Genomic DNA, 24,043 nt, shown 5'->3' on the forward strand with positions numbered 1-24,043 from the left:
ACTCAATAAAGCACTTAATAAACCAATGGTGTAGGTTTGCATAGGGATGGTAGGGACATAACGCTACCAACTTCTCAGAATGCTCAAATTGTTCCCACCAACTTTTAAGCCACCTTATTTGCATTATATAATAAGTTAGTTGTAAGGACAACATAGACCGTATCATTATTAAGTGAATTATTTTCATTATGTTTGGACTTACACTTATCCCTTTTCACTTGCTGAATGTGCCGGTCCATTTTTCCCCCTCAAACGCACGTTTGATTGGCTGATGACTTGACCCTCCGTCCCCTCCTCTAGCTACACAGACGCACACTCAACCCGCCGATAGAAATACGACATGCCGCCTCCTCCACACCATTCGAAAAAGAGGGATATTAGCAAAAAATTTTCTGCCAGCACAAGCCACTGTAAGTAATGTAAAAAGACGTGAATGTTTGTGCTACTGAAAGTATGACCTGCATTAATCTGTGTGTATTTGCTAACTTGCAAAACTACTGCGGTCAAACCAGCCTCCACAAGGAACAATAAAGTCAAGCTAGCCGTCCCTCATTTGGATTATTGTTTGCGTTATGCGCATTACCGTATTGCAGCATGAACATGAACTGACATGAAAAAACAAAATCTGTGAAATGAAATCACACATAAGAATATCATGAGAGTACTTTGGTTCGAGTCTTGGGGTAGTCTAGGATGCCTTAAATGTAGATCGGTCCTTGGATATCCCAGATTTTTTTTCCATGACCCCCCCTTTTAGTTTGAAAGTATGGTTGCTCCAGTGTCACCCAGAAGTGGACCCATTCTTAGATAGCTCCCCATCTTTTAATGAAGGGACTTTCACTTCAATATGTTTCTTTAGTAGTTTTTGAAAACAAAGGTTTGAATCGAATGTTGTATCACATGAACCAATTCACACAAAAATTAGTATTAGTAAATACAGATTTATTTTGCCTTGATCATTTCACCTATCAAATAATTAGGTTCATATTCATGAGAAATGTGGCCCTGACCCCCGTTCAATAATCTGTTTGGTCTTATTAATGTCCCGTCCCCAGCAAAAAGTGTACATGCAGGTTATGCTGTTATATGTTGAGACCAAACCTACACCCTTGTAATAAATACAACTTTAAAAATAATTGACATAATAAAGCCGGCCTGGTGGGAAAGTGCGACAGTAACATGCTTGGTATTTTTTTTTCTCGGTATTGGATCGGGACTCGGTATCAGCAGATTCTCAAAATCAGGTGACTTGGGACTCGGGTGCAAAAAATAAGTGATCGGGACATCCCTACTAAAAACACAATAGCCACATTAATAAATGAGAACTTCCAAGGATTATTGTCTTGGTGAAAACTGAATATTTAGTCAAAAGATTTTACAGGCATTCTGAATGTTATGCATATGGATGCAATTACTCGTCATTAATAATGGGAAGTAACGGAGCACAAATAGACTTAATGTAGCGTAATTATTCTTTTCAGGCACAGTATATCTACTTGACCTTACTATTCATTTTTTGCAGATTTTTATAATCACAATTAAACTTCCAGAAAAGCTGTGTTCAGTCATTTTCTTGTTTTGTGCATAATGCATATTCATAAAAAGGAGGGAAAATTGACCTTAGTTTTGTTTTCATTTTTCAGTAGTTAACGAAAACGGGTATTAAGTAAAATTGGCTGTAAAACATCATTTGTATTCTAATGCACTTGAAAAAAATCCAGTGTTTGTTTTACATCTTCAACTCTAACTTTAACTTTTTTCTTAACACATCTTATTTTTGGGACAACGTGTGACTACGTTTATCACCTCTATGTATTTCCTTACAGCAATTTTTTTTTTGTTTTAAAAGGGATATTGGATCGTCAAAAAGCTTCAAATAAAAAAAATGTGTATATGGCGGAAAACACAGACAAGACTGAAAAAGCCGTTTCTGCTCTTGCACCCCTCTCTAAAATAAACTGCTGTATTTTAAGCCAAAAGAACTGTTGTGTTTGATAGAACGATATGTCTATATGCTGCCATAGCATATTCATGGCGCACGAAGCCCCCAAATTATTTTTAATTTGTCCGTTTTACCCTGAAAACCCCCCTTTACAGACTTCGGGCAACCGCTTTTGTTTCAACCAGCCATAAAACGAAGGTAATTAATTATATTTATTATTCAAAATGTCTGTCGTTTTTAGCTGAGAATCACTCACTGATGACTCATGTTTTGTTTAAAAAAAACCCAACAACATCTTTTAGAATATTATTCACTCACATATTTTAAACTTTTAAACAAATTATGTCACAATGAGAAAAAATGGCGTCTGTAAAAAAAAAGTCATGGATATCTACCTCATAACTATCGCTTAATTGTATTTTTTTGTTTGTTTGTTACTGTCGCATTTTCCCCGATATGTTAGATGATAAATAATCAATCTAAACAAAGAAAAATTGGGGGGGAAAAAAACGTTTGAAAGTGTAAATATATGAAAAAGAAAATCTCGACCACTCCTTAATGTCTGCGATTTCTGCATCGCGACACTTGTTATATTACCATGTTTCACCCATAAAATCCCCCCCAAAATCCCGCTTTGGCCATTCACAACTGTGTTTTGACACTCAGTGATACATGCTGCATGGAGTTATTTGATCAAAACAAGGTAAGTATGCGATAATGTCTCGTTAAAGTCATGGCGTCTGTAATTCTGCTCTCGCGTGCGCTCACCTCCAGATAGGGTTTTGGTGTTTAAAAAATTATTATTCTTATTTTTTTAAAATGCCCTCCTGTTCAAAAATTTTCTTCCCCCAGATAATTGAGATTTTCAGCTTTCCAATGATGTATCACGCATGCATATCGGACAATTTTGAAAGTTGGCTAAATTGGGGGTCTGAGAGAGGAACTTCAAGTCACCTGAGTGTTTTCCGCCATAAAACTGATTTTAGCAGTGTGAGCGTTAGATGGCGCAATATTTTCTTTGGATCAACTTCACGTTGCATTTATGCGCAACATATATATTAGTCCCTACTCCCTATATTTAAATTCATTGTTCAGTATTTATGTAAAATCTAAAGAAATGACAGCTAAGGCATGTTGATTTTGGTTAATGCTCATTTACAAAACTAAACCATGATGAATTAAATGTTGGAGATGAAATGGGTGTGGAAATCGTTTAACAGACTAATAAATATGAAGTTTATTTATCATCATATTTATATATTTTACACAAATTTATGCGAGCAGAAGAGGGGCGGGCATTTTCTCAACAGGCAGTGGGGGGCGTTGCAAACTACCACCACGTCTACATGCACAAGACAGCAAAAGGGGATGCGGCTTAAAAGAAAGCTCACAGGTTTAACAATTTAACCTAAAAAAAGTCCGCTCGCTCGTCGTCTTTTACGCGTGAACTAAATACGAAAAGAATGCGTGTCGTTGTTAACTTTCTTTAGCGGCCGAAATATTTGGACGAGTAACAGGCGCTGGTAGCCTTGTGGAACTTTCGAGCTTTTTTTTTTCCCGACTCTTTTTTATATTTATTTTTTTTAATGTTTTGACAGCGTGAATACTGCATCAGATTGAAAGATTATACGGCGTGTTCATAATAGTTTGGACAAATTGAAAAGAGATGGCACCGAAGAAAAAAGTGCTGAAAGTGCTACTCCGTCTGCTGCTGCTGGCTGTGCTGTTGGACGCGAGTTCACAAGTTGGCACTGACAGAAAAATAAACCCTGAGGTGAGTCTCTACTCATAGTAGACGAGGTTTTGCTCGAAAATTGAATATAAGAATTGTCACATACGTTGGTGGCACATGCCAAAAAAAAAAAAAAAAAACACAATAATTTTTTTCTAACATTACAACATGGGGAAAAACATCCCCAAAAGGGAAAATTCTGTTGTTACAGTCTTACTGATATATCAGTACCTCCCCAATAGGAAAGAATGAAAATATGGATTATTAGTTCCAGTGTCAAACTGTCCAGTCATTTAAAGTAACATTTAGTTATGCCACAGACAGACCTCCTTAGTTATTACCTTATTAAGGCATTGGAAAAGGGTTCTAAAATTCACTTTGAGCATCAAAAGACTTGGAGATATGATGCTTTTGCGACTGCGCTCTTCAGGTGATTTCATTGCATCATTGCTTTTCTGTCCATTAGTTTGATTCCAATATTCTTAGGGGGTCCAGTATTAAAGGAGGTATTTTGAATGTGACATTAGTGTATTAACCCTTTACAGGGCAAGGGACTACTTTTGGTAATTCAACAAAACTTAACCTCATAAAGACATGGCGTCCACATAGGAGGACATCACATTTTGGGTAATTAACATTTGGCATACAACTGGTATAAATTTTTCTATTCATTAAAAATAAATACATTCTTAAATTAACAAAATGTTAATCATAACAAAATTGGCACCCAATAACACTGTAAAGCCCCCCCTCCCCTTAAAAATTTAATTAATTAATTAATTAGTATTAATAATATTTAACTCATGGCCTGCTTTTTTCAAAAACAGATGTCCAATTCACTCAAATTGGGAGACCTGGCTGTGAATGTTCATCTTTCAGTGGCATTGACGACACTAGACGCCCAATCCATTTTGACTTGGAAAGGCTGAGTGTACAAATGGATTGGACATCTAGCACTGTCAATGGCAGGCATTGAGTTAAATGAGTGCCCAATAAAGGGTTAACCAACTTGTAAAAGTTTTACCATTTCATTTATTGACTGAGTCTTTGCACGGGACATGTTATGGCGGAGTTTCTCCTTCTCTGTCCATTAATTCAGCAAACTTCAATAAAGACTAGTGTGAAATTAGTTTTTACTATTGACAAGTTTGAATATATTGAAAATGTTATGCTGTGAAACACGTTGCTTGAAAATGAGAATGAGTGCGGGTTAGAGATGGGAAGTTGTTTTTAACAAATGAGAATTTATAGTTAGCTATCATTCTTTTCATCTGTGTTAACACCACACAAGCATTGGACGATAATGTCAACAAAAGTTACTTGTTGTTGGCCCAATGCAGCATGGTGAAGGGCTTTGACCCGGGTTAGCGGAAGCAGCCCATAATGATGATAGCGCTCATGAAAACGCAGAGGAGTGCTGAGAAGGCAAAAATGAGGAAGCATGAGTACGCAAATGGGGAGAAATCTGAGTTTGTATTGTGGTCAGGGCAGAGTCGAAGCAATTTTTGTGGGCATGGGAGGGGGGTTTTGAGAGTTGCGGGTTAATATTTGGGGGGATGGCGAAATGTAATTGTTGACATCTGTCTTAAGTTACGACGCAGCAGAGTCTTTCTTCAGCTTCTCTGAGAAAGAGTCAGCTGTGGAAAAACACTGCCCACTGATAAGGAGCTGGAGTTTTTCAACTTTTTTAATGTCTTTTTACAGAGTAATTATAAAGTACTGTACATTCTGTAGATACATGACGGGTTTGATCACGCACTTGTGCCAAACTTCTAATTGTTATTCCAGCTGTCTTTGCGGAAAAAGGATACATTTGCTATACTGACCTACATTCAAGTGCCGAACGAAAGGGACAATTTATGATTCAAACAAACACAGGAATGGGCTGACCACCAAATTCAAAATACAGGATTGAAACCAGAGACGATTTAACAGTTAAGACCGAGTTTGCATATGTTTGCAAGATGTGCAGTTATGGCCACATCAAGGAGTTTAGACCGTCAGCCGGCATGGTTAACTTGTTAGCGACATGAGAGAAGCAAAATCTTATTGAATAGAAGAGATTAGATGAATGTGTCATCATATTGGACATTTTAATTACATGACAAGGGGCCACAAATGCTGTTGAAAAGCACAGAAGGCAGAGAAGGGTATATTAGCCAAAAATTATAGTCAAGTAAGAATAGCGTTACTTCAAAATAATATTACTTAAGTAAGAGTAGTCATCCAAAAATGTACTCAAGTACAAGTAAAAAAAGTAATTAGTGACAAGAATACTCAAGTAATGAGTAACATTATGAGTAACTGCTTACATTTTTGTTTGAGTTTTTATTTTAAACAACGGTATTTTTTTTACTCAGCACAAAGTTATCTATATGAACTGTTGTTATAATGATACTGTACAATAACCCATTATAAAACCACATTAAACCAAAGAAATACAAATTAAAGAAGAAAAAAAAAATCACTGAATTCCGAGGGGGAAAAAATGACAGAAATGAAGCAATATTTGTCCAAAGAACATGAGTGCCCTCTCATGGAGAAAATAGTTCCTTGTTTGAATAGTGAATAGTTCTTTCGTAGTTAGTATTAGGAAATTAAAAAGGATCATATCTCCGGTTTTCCGTGGTCAATTAGTATCAAATTAAAACTCGGAGAGAGGTTAAAATCCGCTCTCTTGAGTCATGTTGAGGGCAGCGCTCTATGTCGAATAGTTCCATTTTTTATGAAGCTTTAAAGACGCCACGTGATTGAACAGGCTGGCATGATCATAGAACGCCAAGCTTGGGTCTGATTGGTATAATGGAGTCATTTGATTATTGTTGCGACATGTAATTCGTGAAATTGGTAGAGTTACTCTTAGCATTGATGGCAAAAATTAATCAATCTAAAATATAGAATAAAGAGGAAAATTATAACGACTCTTGTGTACCCCAAAGTAGCGGCGTAAGTAGCGTTTTTTTTCTTCACAAATCTACTAAAAAGTATGGCTTAGTAAAACTACTCTTAGAAATACATTTTTCTCAAAAAGTTACTCAAGTAAATTTAACGGAGTACATGTAACGCGTTACTAGCCAGCTCTGACAGAAGGTATCAACAAACATGTTACGTTGAATGTTGTGCCCTTACAAAACATGACTCTAAATTCTGGAGTTTTTGCCTGCTAACAAGCAAACCAGAAAAAAAGCATACCGTATTTTTCGGACTACAAGTCGCACCTGAGTATAAGTCGCACCAGTCATAAAATGCCCAACGAAGAGAAAAAAAAAAAAAACATATATAAGTCGCACCGGTGTATAAGTCGCATTTGGGGGGGAATTTTACTTGATAAAATCCAACACATAGAACATGTCATCTTCAAAGGCAATTTAATATAAAAATACAATAGAGAACAACATGCTGAATAAGTGAATGTACAGTGCACGAACAACGAAATGCGAATATACTGTCCTCACCAGGACGCTACGGCTCGGTCCTGGCTATTCAGCGGGCTAAACTCCCAAATGACGATGCTGGACGTCTGTATAATTTGCTGAATCAATTTCGTCCTCGATACCAAACAGGTTCACATCAATGTAAATAAATGATAATTAGATGCTCTTACAGCAATGACATAAATGGTTAGCATGCTTTCGCTAGCATTAGCACATCGTTCAAACAACCACACAACTGGCTCTAAGTGTCCGATCGCGGGTGAAAAATACACAACAACAACAGAAAAGATGACACACACAGGCGTTGCCTCTGTAGAGATATTCTACAAGCATAAACAATGAACTTAGGTTCGCAGCCGTGTTTCTCTCTCGCTAACTCGCCCACTCACTCAGCGCTCCGTAGCTGTTGGTCTTCTTCTGGCGTGTGAGCACTCTTCTTCACGTAAACAAGTGCGAGTGTGCTCCCATGTGGGCGTGAAAATGCCACAAACTAAAAGCATGCACTTCAATATAAAAAAGTCAATAATACAATTGAACACACATTGCCAAAGGCAGAACGTGAATGTGGCCATAGCTATTAAGAGTTATTCAGATAACTATAGCATAAAGAACATGCTAACAAGTTTACCAAACCATCAGTGTCACGCCAAAACACCAAAATAACATGTGAAATGATATCATAATGTGTTAATAATTTCACACATAAGTCGCTCTTGAGTATAAGTCGCACCCCCAGCCAAACTATGAAAAAAACTGCGTCTTATAGTCCGTAAAATACGGTAATTATTATGTTTGCTGTTTTTACAGAATGAATATGTTTTTTGATTGACTAAATGACAATTAATCAATTAATCAGCAACTATTTTGGTAGTAGATTAATTAGATTAATTGTTTAAAGACATTTTTTGGGCTAAAACTCTGAATCCTCATTTTTGAGCCTCTTAATAGCAAATATTCTTGTATAAATTTGTCATTTGTATTTATTATAATACAAAAAGGAGGGAAAGGCTAAATGTTTTTTATTAATTTATAATTTGTACAAAAAAGATTTTTTAAAAAATATTTGTATTTGTTTTTAATTTGTACTTATTTGTTTTTATTTTTTTAAATAATTCCTTTGAATAAAATAAAAGACGGGGTCTGTAAATATTCAGGTGAATTTGTTATGATTTTTGTTTGGGATTTAAAAAGAAAAAAAAAAAAAGCTCCAAACATTCTCTGATTTACGCAGTTTCCAATCAAAGAATACAGACATTTTATTGCAATTTTATTTTCGCGAAAAACATGAAGTCGATTTACATGATTTACTTTGGTGGGCCAAATCTGGCCCACTGGCCTTGAGTTTGACACCTGTGATGTAATGGAACAACTTAAAGAAAACCTCCTTCCTTGGAATTTAGACACCTGGATGCAACAAGGGAATATGCAATATTGAATTAATTCCAGTAACCTCTGTTACACTGCTTAGTTGCACTCTGTAATGAGGATGTTTATGCCTTTATGAGTGGTCAGCAAGTTTGTGTCAGTGAGATAAACAGTCATGGACACGGGATATAGACGATGAAGTCATTTCCTTTGAGTGTAAGACAGGAAGTGGGCATTTGGTTTTACACTTGGCCAATAAAACACCCTGGTGTGTCAACAAGCTTGTATGTGACATACTGTATATGCACTGATATAAGCACTTGTCTGTTCTTATACACATAAAACATTTAGAAGAATGGCTGCAATATGACATAATTAAAGACTGATGGACGGGAAATAAGGAATGTCCGTTGAAGCCAGTGAGTGGGCTATTTACAGACCACAAAAGAAGGCATTGAGACCATATGAATGATGCAATTTTTGAAGGAAGAGAGAAATGGAATAATTACCAAGTTGAATAGAAACGGATGTCTTAATGTCCATGCGTACATCCTGTATATAATATGACACATAATGTAACAGCAGCCAACTTTTCTTTTGGTTGTATAAAATATTTTTTGAGATAGTATTAGGATGCTTAAATTAAACAGAAGCATATTAGCATTCCGGTATCTCCCATGTTATATTATTCATAAAGCTTGATATTTAATTATTTAATTAAATATAGTTGAACCTTCCAGGTGTAACAAGATCTGCTATGTTGACACCTAATTCATTATTATTCATTTTAAAATTTCCTTTAGGAAATAATCCATTATCTTTATTTTTTTGTCCCAGGAAGTTATTTAAAACCTGCAGTACCAGAGATTTCCAATGCAGACCGGCTTAAAAAAAGAGCAATTCACCTTCAGAAAATTCTATTTTAATGTCAAAATGAACTTGTTTATAGCCTGGTGTAAACTATTAATCTGGTCTATATGGCGATGTAATTGCTTTAGGACAATTGCACAGGGATGATTTTTTTCTCCAGCAAAAACCCTGAAGTCATCATCTATATTTAAAAACAAACCAAAAACAATCATAAGGGGGCTGGTTTGTGGTCAAGTGAGTTTTCCCAACTCATTTGTGCCACCTTTGACAATTTCCATAGTGCCAACCTGACATCTAGCATCCAGGGTGGTCAAATGCAAAGATAAATCCTAATCTTGAATTAGTGTTATAAGATTTAGTCTTTGCAAATTTGATTTGGTGTTCAGTTCACTGCACTAACAAAACTTCAAGGGTTTTCTTGTTCCAGTAAGTGAATGTTGTTTGTGAGGCTGCAACAACTAATCGATTTGAATGGATGAATTTATGAATAAATGAGTTGCCAACTAATTTGATAATCGCTTTTTGCCGGTAGCTACGAGCAGTCCCGTGTGGGTCCTTGCTTGTGTGTAATGTGAGGCTGCGTGACAGTGATTAGAACAAGAGAAAGAGTGTTTACTGCTAGTCTGCTACACTCAGGTTAGGCTGCTAAATCAATAACTTTACGAAGTGTCGAGAGTTAGCTTTTCTTGAGTCGTGTATTGTTAGACCCAGAGTGCCTGAAATGAAGCCAATTGTATTGTTTGTATTCTTTGTTGATGAGACGTTACTACTTAGCACTGAGCGTTAGGTTAGTTAGCGATTATGCTAAATAGTGTCTTAAAGCAACACTTGGTAACTTCTTAGTTTTGGTCGATCTTATTGACGCCAGTGGATAAAAGCGGTAGTGTTTTGCCTTAAGGAAGCCTGCATTTCCCATGAGGACCAGTGCTGCTTTTCCCATGAGGACCAGCGCACACCCGCACAGTGTCGTAAAATCATGACATATTATTTAACGATATGGCATTAGAGGAATAGTGCTTGAATAGGTAAAAAGTTATTTTAGGGGGAGGCAGCAGTTTGTCAAATTGGGTGATAATTCCTCATCATGTGTTGGATGTTGTGTGTGGTGTCCCCCAGGGATCAGTATTAGGCCCCAAATTCTTTCTTTTGTATATAAATGATATGTGCAAGGATTCCAAGCTATTGCAGTTTGTGTTATTTACTGATGACACGAATAACTTTCACTCAGGGATAACATATTACAATTGCACGAGGAAATAATAACAGAAATGAACAAATTAAAAATATGGTTCAGTTATAATAAATTATCATTAAATTTAGTGAAGACAAAAATTATATTATTTGGGAAGAAAAAAGGATGCACAGTTGAAGATAATAATAGATGGGATAGAAATTCAGAGAGTACATGAAATCAGGTTTTGGGGGTAGTTATTAATGAAAAACATAACTGGAAACAACATATCAAATATATACAGGGCAAAATCTCACGGAACATTGCAATAGTAAATAAAGCAAAGAGGGTATTAGATTTCAAATCACTCCACACTCTATACGGTTCACTAGTCTCTCCTTACTTGCAATACAGTGCCGAGGTATGGGGCAATAATTAGAAAACTTCGCTGTATTCAGTAAATGTACTGCAGAAAAAGGCATTACGAATCATTCACAAAGCTGGTTATCAGGATCATACAGACACACTATTTTTTAAAGTGATCCTCGATCTTTAAGACTAGTAATTCTTTAAAGATAAATATTAGTATGAGTTATAATAATTTGATATTAAAACCCCTCGTAATGTTTTCGTTTTAATAAAATTTGTAAAATTATTTTAAGTGATAAGTCGCCATTCTTGTTACGTCGCAGTGCGTGACGTCACCGGGCCGAACTTTCAGCGTGTCATTCTTAGCTACCCCAACATGTCGTAGGTTCTGCCCTTCCAATTTGAACCAGATCGGAAAAGTGAAGAGCAGGACAGCACTGCCGGTCGTTCACAAGATGAGCAGCAAAGGCAAAATGAGAACAGGAAATGCAGTACCTTATAAGAGAACAATTGAGCAAAACTGGTGATGTACTCGCTGCAAGTGTGTCTCAATGATAACGGAGCAGAGAGTGTATGCTGTTGAGAACTCCGGTTTTTGTTGGCAGATCTTCAAGGTAAGATATTGCGTTCTCAAACTTATCCCAGTATAATTATGTAGATTGTAAGTGTCCAGAGCTGTCGTATGCTTTACATACAGTACAAGCCAACCGTTTGACGGGAACAAATCTTGGAATCGAGTGTAATCCATGTCTTGTACATTGTAACGCGAGGTAGGTAGGATACATGCATAAAAGTACCAAAAAGGGGAGAAGCTTCCACTTATGCACATTTATTCACACAAAAAATAATATTTTCACCCTGACCACTTGTCACTCGGGAGCTCAGCAGTACGCACACACGCGTTCCCAGACGAACTCCAACATAAAAGTAAGGTCCATGTCAGAGTCACTGTCATCACTGTAGCGTGCCATAGTGCTTTAATTATTGGGTATGATTTGGGGAAAACTTCCACGAAGAATAGTCAACAAAAAACATAGCAAAAGTCATCCAAATCCGCGTTTTTTCACTCACTCGAAGATCCAGCAATTAGACCGATCTAATGGCAATGTTGCAACCGCGATTAGGCCGTAATCCACACAATAGACTGATCCCAAAGGCCACTGATGGACCGACGAATCCAGAAACTAGACAGATCCGAAACCAATATTGCAGCTGCGGTGGGACCGTCTGATCCAGAAATTAGACGGATCCCTTACTTGACAGAGGATCCAGGAAAAATGTTCGGGCGCCAGTTGTAACGCGTGGTAGGTAGGATACGAGCATACAGGGACCAAAAAGGGGAGAAGCTTCCACTTGTGCACATTTATTCACAAAAAATAATAATTCCACCTTGACCACTCACGTCACTCCACGTGTTACCATTTGACTGGAAATTGCATCCAAAAGCAGCACATCGTGGCATTTTACTAAGCGAGTTTAGGCAGCAATACACAATTGTTGTACATGCTACACATTTGGAAACATCCCATTTACGTCATCACTGCGAGCCCGCAAAACATGGCACCAACTATCGGTCAAAATATGTAATAAATATGATAAAATATTGGCTTTGATTCAACATTTTATGTGTTTCTAACAACATATTTTAGTACAAGAGAACAATGGTGGTTTATTAGAGCCTACATGTATTTAAGGTAGAGGATCACTTGAAGCCAAAATTGCTCAAGTTTTCTGATATCGTACAATACCAAACAGCACAAATAATGTTCAAAGCTATAAAAAATGTATTACCTCAGAATATTCAGCAGTTGTTTATTATAAACTATGAAAAAAGTTACAATTTACGGGGATATTGGGACTTCAAAGAACCCAGATTTCGGCTGACAAGGAAAAGCTTTTGCGTATCAGTATGTGGGGTGAAACTACTTAAGAAATTTAGTGGGGATTTAAATAGAATGTACAAATATGGGACAATTTAAGAAACTGTATAAAGATACGATTTTCAAAAAAATATAAGGATGAGGGAGATATGGACAACCACCAGTGTGTTGTGATTATTATGATATGGGGTATTGGGGTTATTTATTTATTTATTTATGTTTTCTGGGCTGATTTATGGACTGGGCTTTTGCGACATTTGTGTATGGGTAACATGTAGAGTTATATGGTGGGATTGTATTTGTGTTAAATAAGAATGTATATGTTTAAATGTAAGGACTGGAACTGATATATCAGGACTTAAGGACAAGGAGTGGGAGTAAATAAGTTTTACTTCTCACTACTTTTCGAATACTCATATTTTCTTCTTCTTTTCTTTTGATTATTGTCACTGATTATTGGTACCTTTGTATTGAATATTCGAAACAAACATGTTCAATCAATCAATCAAAATCATCAATCAATCTAAAATGAATCTCCTGGTCGCCTGTAAATGGATTAGTTTCTGTTTCCAGCGGCTGTGTTAAGGATGAATAGTCATAAGGTAATGAATCCAGTTGTGGCTAAACAATAGCATATGGCGGTTAGCAACCATGTGGTTAGTGCCGGTGAAAACGATACAGACCCCCTCACGATATAAAAGAGGTGTCATTCAAATAGCTGCCAGTCGCTTTATTATCAAAAATGTCAAGAAAATATTTTATAAAGGTTGAAAAGTTACCTAGTGTTGGTTTAAGTGTCCATTTGTATTGTGTTTTGGATAAACATATAAGTACTTGAGTTATTTGTTAGATAGTAAATGTGTCTAATTTCTTTTTATAAAGAAACCACACACACAAACCCATTCATATAACAGCTTAGTCTCCCTTCAACACAAACTCCCATTCAAACTGTAAATTGTAATACAAGAGAGTGCTTTGAAATTGGATTTGAATTGTATTTATGAACAACTGTTTGATAAAGAAAACTGATTCATTACAGTCGTCCTCCTCCTAATACGATTTTGTTTAGTTTGTTGTAAGAAAATAAATAAGTCATTGACACAATTTATATCTGCGCTTTCTCCATTAGAAAAAAATGCCAATCAGCAGCAGTTTTTTTAATTTGAGTGAACAGGACTTATGTCTGATTTATCTACTGAGAAATTCTTTCTACTCAGAACCCTTATTTTATGTACTTACAACAGTACAGACTTTAATAAAGTATTATTTTTGAATGAAATAGTCATCCATTTTGTCTACATTGTTACTTAGAACATGCCTTAACCAACTTCAAATTAAATTGTAAAGTTAGGTGAAAAAAATTAACATTTATCCAATTAATCATTTAATTAACCATCAGTTTCATTAGTTGCAGCCCTAGTTGTTTGGGGTCATTCGTATTAGGGCTGGGCGAAATGGACTAAAAGAACTATCCAGATTTATTTATGCAATTTAATCAAAGTCAAATATGACGTTTCTTAAGTAACTGAGTAAATACAAGTAAATTTTCTATTTCTATGTACTGCGGCAAAATCAAATAAATAAATAACAGACACTTTTTGTCACGTGGTTATTGGAAAAAAAAAGCTAAGTTCAAATAATACATTTTAAACATAAACACTGCATAACAATAAGAGTACCTTAACAGGAATTAAAGCGCTGCAAAGTGCAACTTTGGCAATGAAAAAAAAAACCTAATAACGCTCTAGACAGATTTTAAATAACATAGCTGTTAAATATTAAATTGACAATTTAAGTTCTAATCAAACCTGATGACAAAGCCAAATATGAAAGTGAGTCCCTTTTTCACATTTGTGTAGAATAATGTAAGTCTCGAGTTTTCCTTTTGTGCTATTTTATTTTTGCGGAAACCGAACCTTTAAGTATACATACAAATAGGCTCAAATGTTTACAGTATATGCATGTGTGTAAAATGTACGTATGTGGTCCACAGTTTGTATTCTTTGCACGAACAAAGAAAGAAAGACAGGAAGAAAGGAAGGACGGCAGTTTTTTTTTTTTTTTTTTTTTTTTTTTTTTACTGCTAGACAAAGACACACCCGAGTCGAACAGTGGGTGGCCTCAGGGTACTATCCCTGAGGAGCGATTGATGTTGTTACAGGAAATGAGGTAATAGCCAAAGGATTAACCTCAATAATAGGAGTTGTTACCATAAAAATTACTTTTGCAATGATCTCCACATTTTTTTTAGAATTGGAAAAGTTTTATTAACTTCATTTAACTTCATTTGAAGGCTAATGCACCCAAAAAATGTGCAATTTTTTGGCCTCTTGCAGGCAGCCTATAACACACTATGACAATTGATGGGAGTAATAAAGAATTTTAATCCGTTTATGACATCCGAGGGTTAGCAGCGTGTGGACCCATTTTTCTCCCCATTGGCTCGGCCTGAATGGAACAACTGACTCTCTCCCAGTACTGACACACTGTCCCTCATGTTAACCCTTCCTATGCTCCTCTTTCATACTCTTATAGCTATACTTTTAAGCATTTGAGTGTCTATGACAGTTAATTTTAATCAACAAATTTAAAACTTCTGACTAATTTGGATATTGTGAAATGAATGAAGAGAAATAGTAAACAGAAGTTGGAAGAAGTAAGAAGTGTGAGAAAAATGTGGAGAACGATGTAAACACAAGGCACATGCCCCACACAATTTCCCTAGGTTTATTCTGTTGAGGTAGTGGTCACTACAAAAGAAAGATTCAAAAAAATGTATCTTGATGAGACAGACAGGCGTTGATGAGGGGAAAAAATTACCCCATCTGCCAATACAGCCGCGGCCACAACAGTGTCATCTCTCAGTTCAATGGTTTAGCTATGTGTAAATAAATTGTTACTTTGCTGTCAAAAGCTCTATTTGTCTTGTTGTTTATGTTATTTTGTAGAAGGAAAACATTATTCAGATGTTTGGGATGTCACAAAAGCAAAAAATAGCTGTATTACAGTCAAAGTTATGTTTGAAATGTATGCTTTAACAAAAAGTTCAATTTCTCTGTTTTTTTCATCAGAAATGAGAAAATTGCTCAAACTAAGCTATTTTTTAATGATGATATCTAAAGAATGGAAAAAGATATGAACTTCCTTTTTTTCCTGCTGAAAGAAGAGAGTGTAATCTTTCTTTTGGTGGGTTCCATGTTGATATAGCAATAGATAGAATTTTCTGTGGGCCTTGCAAAATCAGTCAAAACCCAGTAAAATGGCCGAGAGCGAACGGGGTTGCTCCGGTGAAAATGGCTGGGAGTTAATGAGTTAAAAAGTTTCCAAGCAGCAGTTTCACTTATTGTACTTCAAAAGCCGCATTACGTTGACAGTCATCGTCTGCGTAAATACTGACCATTTCCACTTCCTACCACCTCTTAAGTTACTCAGCTTATTAGTAGTGTAAAAACAGCCTCGTTCTAAAGTGAATAAGGCTTTGTCATGTCACCTGCAGACGCCTTTATAAGGATAGATGGAAGAATGCTAGGGGCCAAAAAGCTAAAACAAGTTCCCAGTGTCATGCAACAGCAGTCTTTTGAGTGAGTTGAAATTTATAATTTAAAAAAAGGGAAGTGCATCTCAAACATTGGTCAAACTGGACTTGAAACAAGTCTTTCTCCTATGCTTTAGAACCTATGAAGTCGAACACAACAGCTTCTGATTCACATTGGGATCCCTTTTTCCCAATGCAAAATGATTTCCGTGTCATTTTGTGTTCCACTTCAGTTTTTTACATAATAAAAGTAATATTTCAAACACTTCGACAAAATACAGTTGTGACTTAAGCTTGTTTGCATTGAAGGCTTTTTTTTTTTTTTTTGAAAAGCCCCCATAATTCTTGTTCATCAAGTTTCATCTCGTGGGAGTTCACTGAAAGAAGCTGATGCAAAAACATCTGAAAAACCTCTTCATTAAAGCCTAAAATGTTTTTGGATATATTTGGGTGACCTTTTTTATCCATGAAAACCTCTTGAGGAAAAGCGGCATGGAGAATGAATGAATGAATGAATCTGTATTTTTTTTCCCAAAATGCAGGCGTTTCCATTACCAGTTGCTTATTGCAAAATTTCAGTTTTTTGAATTACCATATTTCGGTCTATAATTACCAGTTTTTTTTTTCATACAACTTAACGGGGGTACAACTTAAACTCTGGAGCGACTTTTGTGTGAAATTTTAACACATCATATCATTTCACATGTTATTTTCACACTAAACCACAATAGGGCGCTCAAGTGTGTTTCAACATTGGCGCTCACTTATAAAAACAATTAAAACGAAAACGGTAATTGAGCAACAGAAAGAAAGTTTGGAGTTGGCGAGAAAGTTGTAAGGGACTGGCGAAATGCGGAGGTTACGCTTTCTGAAATGAAGAACACAAAAAAAGCCAATTGTTGGTTCAAAGCTAGGTGGCCACAGCTAGAGGAAGGAGTTCGCACATGGGTACTCAGTTCGTTGTTTATGCATCATGTAACGTTAGCATATCATAAACTTATTCCACCTGTTGTTCTCTATTCTAGTGTTTTTCATCCTTTTCTGAGTCACGGCATTGGAAACAATCTTGTGGCACACCACAAACCCAAAATTATTTATTGTTTTAAAATTATGTATTGTATTGTTGATTGTATATCTTTTTAATTATTAATTATAAAATAATTTCTCAATATTTATACTTACTCAGTGTGAAACACAAAGCTGATATCCTGGCAGGCATCTCAGTGACAATGGCTTTGGAAGCAGGTAGTGTTAATGTCTTTTCCACAATGTAAGACTTTTGGGATTTAGCAACAAGTTCAGCAACAAGGTAAATGGCTTTGAGGGCTTTCTCATTTACCTTCTTAGTTTTTATCAAAAAATTTTACTGTTTATCTGTTTTCACAAAGACGAAAAAAATAGTCCATCTGCTTGTTTCGATGCGAAGCGATGGGTGTTTCGTTTTGAGATGACGTTTAAGCTTAATTGGCACCATGGCGCTGTTGGATAGCTTCTCTCCACAGACCAGACATATTGGAGTAGGTTTCGTCTCATCCCCGATGAACGCAAATCTGAACGAAACATAGCTTTCACTGTATTGCCTTGCCAATGAGCTCTCAGTCTTCGCCTTTATTTTACTACCACTCATTATAGGGCTTTCATCCGGGTCAGAATCTTGTCCTGGGCTCAGTTTGGATTTCAAAGTTGTCATTTTAAAATTCTATCCATGACTGCCACCACGACCTCAGTGTGCATTACAAGGAATTGGTTCTCGGTCGCGTGCAGTTGAGCTAGGCATTTCTCGTGTCGCATTCAGGAACTGCTCGTATTTCTAGCCATCAGCCACCTTGTTTTCCTTGAAAATGTGTTGGAATAAAACACAGGGGGACGATTGACGATCTTCACATACGGATAAAATGGAAGCAAGACTTTCATGGGTATTGACACTTGACAAGTCTAATCAAATGATGTATAGTAGACGTGCTGCTGTCCACATTGTCACGGACAGTAAGGTTGCTGATGGCTCATCCATCCGCACACGACCGAGAACCTTCTACCTACTCCTTCCTTCATACTACTGCAACTCTGCCCGACGACGTGAAAAAAAAAAAAAAATTCGATGTTGGATAATTTCTCGTGGCACACCTGACGCTTTCTCACGGCACACCGGTTGAAAAGCACTGCTCTGTTCTATCTTTATTTTAAATTGCATTTCAAGATGTCATGTCTGTTCATGGTGTTGTATTTTATTAGATAAATTTCCCCCCAAAATGTGACTTATACTCGGGTGGGACTTTTTAATGTTTGTTTCCTCGTCATTGTGTATTTTTTGGCTTGTGCGACTTTTACTCAGGTGCAATTTATAGTCCGAAAAAAATATGTTACTAGGGATAATGGAAACAACTACTGCAATCCCACTTCATAGCTGATTTTTCTTCAGTTATATCTGTCTATTTCAGGAAATGGCCACTGTGTTTAATCGTATTGTTCTAAATGAGTTTTTAGGGAATGCATTTGTCTCTGTATCACAGCTTTTTACCTATTGTGGGTAGGACTGGTAAATAACCTCTCCTGATGAAAAGGGGCTTACTTTGACTATTTTCAATGTCAAATTGATAACCGTGTTAATTGTACATATGTTTTAACAAACTGCTTTACATTCTTAATTGTTTGTTAGTCGTGAAATTAAGTTACGGTAAGTACTATCAAAAACACGAAAACTGTTCAAACCAGGATACAAAACTTCAATCAAAACTTGTGTGACATTCTAATTTTTAGAAATTCCTACATGTCAAAATATTGGAAAAGGAGTTTATTTATAAATCTGAAAAAAAAAAACAATTCACGTTAAATTATAAAGCAAAGGACCGCACGAATAGTAATGCTGGGCAAAAAACAGTCTTCCTGTTTGTAGTGATTTATGTATTTACTGTACTGTATATACAGTGGTGTTTCCTTGGAACATATGAAACTGTCTTGTTAACCCTAAACTTTTGAAGGAGAGTTTATGTAATATCCCTCTTTGGAAAATTCTGTGTTAAAGAGAAAGACAAATAAATCGCGGATCGACTGTTGCCTCTGAGGCGACAAATTACCGGGAATACAACATTGTGAAAGCTGCTCCTCTATTAATATTCTCTTTTCGCTTTGTTCTTTTTCTAAATATTCTATTTCACGTTGCAAAAAAAGGCAAAGAGCAGATCGCACACAATTCCTTGCAAAACAGGTTTCGTGAGATGCAAAGTCTGGTGTGATATTCCATATATTTTTTTAAAAGTTATTTGTAGTTATTTTACATATGATTTTAACATCTTGAGGACATATAACCTGACTGACGTGGCTCCTACTCCTTTGTTATCGGTCACTGGTATTGGAGCATTTTTTCTTTTATATTTTTAAATATATATTTTAAATATATTTTGTATTACATCAATTTGAGATAATAGGGAAAAAACAAGTAGCTTTATTTCAAGAATATAGTTTTTCATGTATTCACATTTGATTTAAACAACACATTTTAGCATAAATACAGTGCTGAAACTGGTTTCTTGTTTAACCATAAATCCGTTGAAACGGAGTCTACAGGACTGAACTCCCGTTTATTTTCCCTCCATGACTTTCAGATTCAATTAACAAAAAATTCCACACGATCGACAGAATTCTTAAAGATCAGCTAATCGATGATTGTATTACTATCTTTTAGGGGTGTAACGGTACACAAAAATCTCGGTTCGGTACGTACCTCGGTTCTGAGGTGTCGGTTTGGTTCATTTTCGGTACAGTAAGAAAACAAAATGCAAAATATAAATGTGCTACTTCTTTATTACACACTTTTGTGCTTTCAACAATAGGAACATTAGCCTATACAAAGCTAGAATTCTGCTCAAAAAGTAGCGGGTATTTAAAGACAATAATCCAACAACAATTTGCCTTTCAGACCCCGCGTATTGGTCAGTTTTCTTTCTGAAAGAAAGAAGAAAAAAGAAATCCTGTGCTAAAGAGAAAAGCAATCCCAATGACAAAGATTTTAAGATGTATTTTACAAATGAAATGCCCCACTGAATATTTTTTTTTTTTCATATGAACGATTTTCAAAAGCTTTATTGGGGGATTTTCTCAAGTTAAAGCGCCACACAGAAATTAATAAATTTAATTGTGTAAGCAGGATCTGTGTGTTATTATTTATTTACAGGTGTTTTAGCTCATTTCAATTTATATTATTTAAATGGGCTATTATTTATTTTATTAAGTGTTTATATTTTACAAATGTGATTTAGTATTCATTTATATTGTATATTTTATGTTGTATAACTTTAGTTCCTTTGTGAATATTAGTTCCTACTTGTTTTGTTTTGGTAGGAGGGTTTTGTATTGAACACCGGGCCGTGTTGGTTATTATTATTGCAGAGAAGACAGCTGTAAATCAACAAAGACAAGTCAACTGACTGTGCCCAGATCTACCACTCAAGAGATCTGATGGACTCAAAAAGTGGGTTACGATTGCATATTAGTTTGAAAATCGACCGGATCCACCGTATTTTTACACGAGTGACTTCTGGTCTGCCCGATCCTAGCTAGTAGTATTGATGCAGGAGGGCCGCGTCTCGCGTCAAATAACAAACTCTGCCGTTCTTTTCGTGTGCATCACGTTGAGCTGCTTCTGGGACGCGTTTAACACAGGGCTGCACTGCGACTGGTGTGCATTGGCTGATTGACTTTGACGCCCACGTTTCACTGCGTTCTCGCGGCGGCCACGTTCTCGCGCCGTTGACGTTTCTGGGTTTTATACTGTCCTACCGTGTTGGTCCTCATTATAGTAGAGAAGACAGAGTAAATATAATCAACACAAAGAAACTGTAACCCGATCGACTCACAGCCTCGAAAAGTAAGGGTTACATTACGTCAGAAACTCGTTCGGTACGCCTCCGTTCCGAACTGAGCACCCCGTACCGAAACAGTTCAATACAAATACATGTACCGTTACACCCTTACTATACTCCATCCAGAATTACGTTAAAAATGTCTGCCATGTATCCTCTTCTTTTTCCCCTGCTCATGTGCAATAAAGCGTAACCGTCAGACTTTGAGTCTCTGCATCTTCACTGCTGCCCAATGTCTGAGTCACAACCAGAAAGAGCTCATTCAAAGGTAAAGTAGTGTAAACAGTGAAACCTCCAAGTCACAGACAGACAGTCCAAGAGTCAGAAATTAAATCTTCAGGCCAATGTCGGTCAAGTTGGATCAGAATCAGTTTTTTTCATACTAGTCTACTGTAAACCAACAAGGGCCGAACATATATTTATGAACGTAAGCACACCCATGTGCACAAATCGTGTATACTGAATGTTTTCAGAGGTGAAGCCCTTCAATAAGCATGTCGTCCCTTGAATATAGTATTTAGTAAGTATCAGCAGCAGATGTGCTTTGGAACAATGATTGATAGGCTCTGGGTGTGGTCCTGAGTCTCTGGGTTTTCCATGAGAAAGGGCAGAGAGGAGAAAGGGTGGAGTGATGAGGCAAAGACAGTGACTTTGAGGTTTGGATGCGACAAGTAAGAATTCCTTGTGAAATTACTGGCTGACGCTAGAACTAAGCCATCTGCTGAGGTCTGCCCGAGGCGCGAGTCTCACCCTCGGACGCTCTTTTTGCTCCTGTGGCCTCATTGTTAACACATGCGCCTCAAAGTTCTGAGGTCTCGGTTTCGAATTTCTGCCAATTCTCCTTTGTTCTATGTCTGCTTTTTACTAGGTTTTACCCCTTTACTCCCACATTCTAAAAATGTTCATGGTAGGGGAATTCGAGACAATGTTACAGAGCGTGAATGGTTGTTTATTTGATTGTGCCCTGTAATCGGCTGTAAACCTGTCAGCTGGGATAGAATTTAGGTCACATTTGACTCTAGTTGAGGACAAGTTTGAGGATAGTTTGGACTGGAAAAGTCCCGATCACATATTTTTGCATCCAATTTGGAAAGCTTAAAGCGGACCGAGAATTACGATTTTTGAGAGGATCAGAGTTTGTTTGTCTGGTCCAAACTAGAGTTTGGGTGCGCATTCACATTAGTGGACTATATTGCCCTTTTCACACACATATCAAGGGAAATTCCCATGTAAAGTGACGTGGGATTTACTCGCGTCATTGTTTTCACGCATGTATAGATGTCCCGGGAATGACGCTGGTTGGACACTTTCACAGTCTTGTCCCATGTTGCCCACTGGCGCTCTCTGTGCGGGGAGGGCTGCTGGCGCAGTTTCCATTATGTCATTTTTGGTCGGCATTGGCTGTCACAATGTTGTTCAAATCGTGTTTTGTTCCAAAGGGAGTGTTCTCGATGTCGTAACTGCAGCCAATTCAAGCTCATCATATTTAAGCCCAGGCGATCCAAGAGATGGGTGGAAGGAAGAATCCCACTGGCTTGGGAAGGAAGAATTCCGCTGGCTTTGTTTTGTTATCTAACCGGCTGTTTTACCGCTTAGGTTAGTATTTTATTGATCCCCGTCGACCTACTGTCACGGACCCATTGTGTTTTTCCCCCTTTTCCGCGATCGCGTGTATTTTTGTATTTAATAAACCCTGGAACGCATCCCTCTGTTGTTTTTTGCTTTGAAGTACAATCTTGTTTCCGCAGTAGCGGACCCTAACATCGGCAACAAAAAAACCACACATTTCCAAAGATGGACGATGGACTCCCTCCCTCGTTTCTACTGTTACGGATGCATTGTGTAATACCCGCTTTGAAGCAATCGCGTGTATTTTTTGTATTTAATAAACAATTGAACGCACCCCTCCGTTGTTTTCTGCTTTGAAGTACAACCTTGTTTCCCCAGTAGCGGACTCTACCATCTGCAAGAAAATAAACCGCACATTTCCAAAGATGGAAGATGGACTTTCTTCCTTGGCTGTACGATAGCGGAGCAATTTAATTTCGTTATGTTTTCAGTTTAATTCAGCTATTTCCTGCTTGCTACCTTGATAATTGCGATGTTTGTTCACCACTTTTTGTCTTACTGCAAAGAGGGAGGAAGTGACGATCATGATATTTACGTCATCAGCCATCATGCTGTGACCCGGGAATTTAACGCCTGCTTTTACGCACACCGCTTCCCAGGAAAGTCCCGGACATTATACTAATACGCGACCCATGAAATGTCCGTGAAATCTCCGTGTCAGTCTACCCGGGAAATTGTTTTCACAAACAACTGCTGCGCGGTTAAATCCTGTGATATTCCCGGTGTTTCAGAGTGTGTGAAAGTGGCTTATGAGAAAAAGAACTCTGGTCCGTTTTTGCCAGTGTGAAAGCACCCTAAATGTTATTTTATGGTGTTTTGTTTTAGGCAGACAGGCAAAGTCTATGGATGTCATCGCCAGGCAGCTGCTGGGGAAATACAAATAGTAATAACTTAATAAGACAACGAAGCTAAGCTCTTTGCTTTGATAGCAGTCACCAACGTAAAAATGACCCAAAACAACGTGTAAGATACTAGAATAAAGATGTCCAAGAAGTCTATGAAGTTCTTCAAGTATAGTCAACTGAACTTAGTCTATTTCACTCTAATTAAACATTACAGCTGCTCGTCAGGCATGGTTGCCGTGCTTTTGGGGAGGGTCACGAAAGGTTCCAAGGTTGCTCGAGAGATTCCAGAAACGTGGCAATAACCCTGCACTCTGATTAAATTTGTTTAAAGATAGATTACGACTTAAAGATTATGGTACAAACTCCCCCCCCCCAACCCCATATATAGTTGTTGTGAAGTATTAATGCAACC

General features: G+C 37.1%; 1 protein-coding gene across 2 annotated transcripts in view; it reads left to right on the top strand.

Moving 5' to 3' along the window:
* Window positions 1-3,278: 3,278 nt before the first annotated feature.
* Window positions 3,279-24,043, top strand: part of mmp14b (matrix metallopeptidase 14b (membrane-inserted)) — a 32,827-nt gene continuing 12,062 nt past the window's right edge. Inside the window, exons 1-2 of one of the 2 annotated variants that reach the window (XM_057857467.1) lie at window positions 3,280-3,335; window positions 3,541-3,716. In XM_057857467.1, coding sequence (XP_057713450.1) covers window positions 3,609-3,716 — 108 coding nt within the window. In that variant the 5' untranslated portion in view covers window positions 3,280-3,335; window positions 3,541-3,608. Of the gene's footprint in view, window positions 3,717-24,043 lie in introns of both variants that reach the window. The other variant, XM_057857466.1, reaches the window with a different exon arrangement.

The sequence above is a fragment of the Corythoichthys intestinalis genome, chromosome 14, assembly GCF_030265065.1.
Source record: "Corythoichthys intestinalis isolate RoL2023-P3 chromosome 14, ASM3026506v1, whole genome shotgun sequence".
NCBI lineage: Eukaryota > Metazoa > Chordata > Actinopteri > Syngnathiformes > Syngnathidae > Corythoichthys > Corythoichthys intestinalis.